The 2,102-nt window shown below is 50.7% G+C and overlaps 1 protein-coding gene across 1 annotated transcript in view; it reads right to left on the bottom strand.

The window, feature by feature from the left end:
• Positions 1–1,513, bottom strand: part of Pak1ip1 (PAK1 interacting protein 1) — a 10,132-nt gene extending 8,619 nt beyond the window's left edge. Inside the window, exons 1-2 of the mRNA XM_013016630.1 lie at positions 1,348–1,513; positions 1,106–1,229 (exon numbers count right to left, since the gene is read on the bottom strand). Of these exons, the coding sequence (XP_012872084.1) occupies positions 1,106–1,229; positions 1,348–1,497 (274 nt within the window). The 5' untranslated portion in view covers positions 1,498–1,513. The remainder of the gene's footprint in view (positions 1–1,105; positions 1,230–1,347) is intronic.
• Between the last annotated feature and the right edge of the window lie 589 nt (positions 1,514–2,102).

Raw genomic sequence — 2,102 nt, 5'->3', positions numbered from 1 at the left:
GACCCCCCCCCAAAAAAAACTATCAGCGGGTCCTAAAATGGAGAAAAGCTATACAATAATATCTGTATTTGAGCAAAAAAACCTGAGAACTTGGTAAGGAACTCAAGGAAGTGCGAAAGCAAAACTAGCTATCAAGACTCCAGGACTCAATAATAGAGAAAGGACTGTGGATTTTAAAGCACCAGAGTGGAAATATAGCAATGAACAAAAGTTCCTTAAGGACTTCTATTCCATTGCAAGAGACATAAATTAGTTGACATTATACCAAGCTACTTATATTAAGTCCTAACATAAAAGCCAGGCGCCGGAGGCTCACGCTTATAATCCTATTTAGGAGGCTGAGATCTGAGGACTGTGGTTCAAAGCCAGCCCAAACATGAAAGCCCTTGAGACTCTTATCTCCAGTAAACCACCAGAAAACCAGAAGTGGTGCTGTGGCTCAAGTGGTAGAGTGCTAGCCTTGAGCTGAAGAGCTCAGGGACAGTGCCCAAGCCCAGAGTTCAAGTCCCATGACCAACCAAAAAAAAAAGGAATGAAAGAAAAGAAAACTTAAAACGTGCATATCTTCCTTAAGACCAATGTAAACCCTATAGAATCACCTATGATGAGTCTCGAGAGCCCTTTGCCTATCACCCTGACTTCTACATGGGAATACGTGACTGGGCATGTGCAAAAAAAAAAAAAAAAAGAAGTACCCATACTGACGCTCCTTAAATTGAAGGAACTATGTGTGTGTGGGGGGAGGGGGGGGGAGAGAAGTACTGGCAAAACAAACCAAAGAAGGAAAAGGTAAAAATCTGCCAAACTTCTTTGCATATGCTTACGATGTATGTACTCCTGCAGATTAAGTCCTACAGACCTTATGTCCTTCCATCAGTCCGGTTCCTTCAAGCTCTGAACACGTTGGTGTCCTTACTTTCACTGGCATATAATAATTGTCTGCATTTATGGAGCAGTGTGATACTCCAAAGCATGCACGCATTGTGTAACGATCAAATCAGAGGCACCGACATATCTATCCATCGCCTCAATCATTTACCGTATCTTCTGCGTGAATACCTCTCTTAACTAGCTTCTCGGGGACATAGTGGATAACTCCGGTTACTGTCGGACGCCACTGCTACCCGACTGCCCCTCCGCTGCACCCCGTCCCCTTCGCACTTTTGTATGTAACTGTTCACTCTCCATTTTTTGAGGTCAACCCTTTTCGTTTTTCCCCGACGGACACGCTGCCCACGGCGACGGGAACCTCATGTTGCAAAGCCCCTAATGCATCTCCACAGGTCATCTTCTTGCTTGAGTCTCCCGCGTCTGATCCACCCATCCACCGGGCGCCATGCTGCTCACTATGCCCGACTTCCCCGTGGCCCTCTCTGGAGGTCCCGGATGGTCCCGGAGCTCGCGGTATCTCACCTCGGGGTCGCCGCCCGCGCCAGGGTCTCGGTGCACAGCGTACCCAAACAGAACCTGCTCGTAGCTGCCGGCCACCAGCTCCATCCGACCGCACGCACGCCGCCCGACAGAAGATGGGGCCTGTCCCACGTCGGCGCTCGGATTATACGTCACGCTATAGTACGGCCTTCCGGATGCCTGAATTAAAAGAAAATTTTCCAGCGTTTGATATCACGTGGTGCTTTTCAAAATAAATACATATAGATAAATACATAAATAAAAATAAGGAAGGAGGCCACACGAAGGGATTCTGGTGAAAAGGAAAAACAATTGGAGTCAAACAGGCAAATTATAGGAAGCCGTGAGCTAGGTGTGGTCACAAGTGGGGCGGGACATCCTGTGTGTTGTCCCTCCTTCCTGTGGGTGGGGCCTAAGCAAGGGGAGGGGCTGGGTTCGGCAGGGTGGGCGGGCCCGGGGTGGGCGTGGCCGGCGCCCGCGGTCCCCGTGGCCGTCGGGGTGGGGTGTGCTTGTCCCGCGGCTGCTGTGGGTTGTGATGGGGTAGAGCCGTGACGTTTCCATTCTTGTGCCGGAAGCGGTCTGTCGTAGCCGGACCCGGAGCAGTAAGGTGTGGGGTTTCCTGTGCCCGAGCCGGCACCATGAGCGCCCAGGGCCGCAGCGTGTGGGACTAAATCCTGAGCCCCGAGCTTTGC

Source organism: Dipodomys ordii, unplaced genomic scaffold, assembly GCF_000151885.1.
Source record: "Dipodomys ordii isolate 6190 unplaced genomic scaffold, Dord_2.0 Scaffold32, whole genome shotgun sequence".
Lineage (NCBI taxonomy): Eukaryota > Metazoa > Chordata > Mammalia > Rodentia > Heteromyidae > Dipodomys > Dipodomys ordii.
The sequence above is the reverse complement of the archived record's forward strand: the minus strand, read 5'-3'. Positions and strand labels throughout refer to the sequence as shown.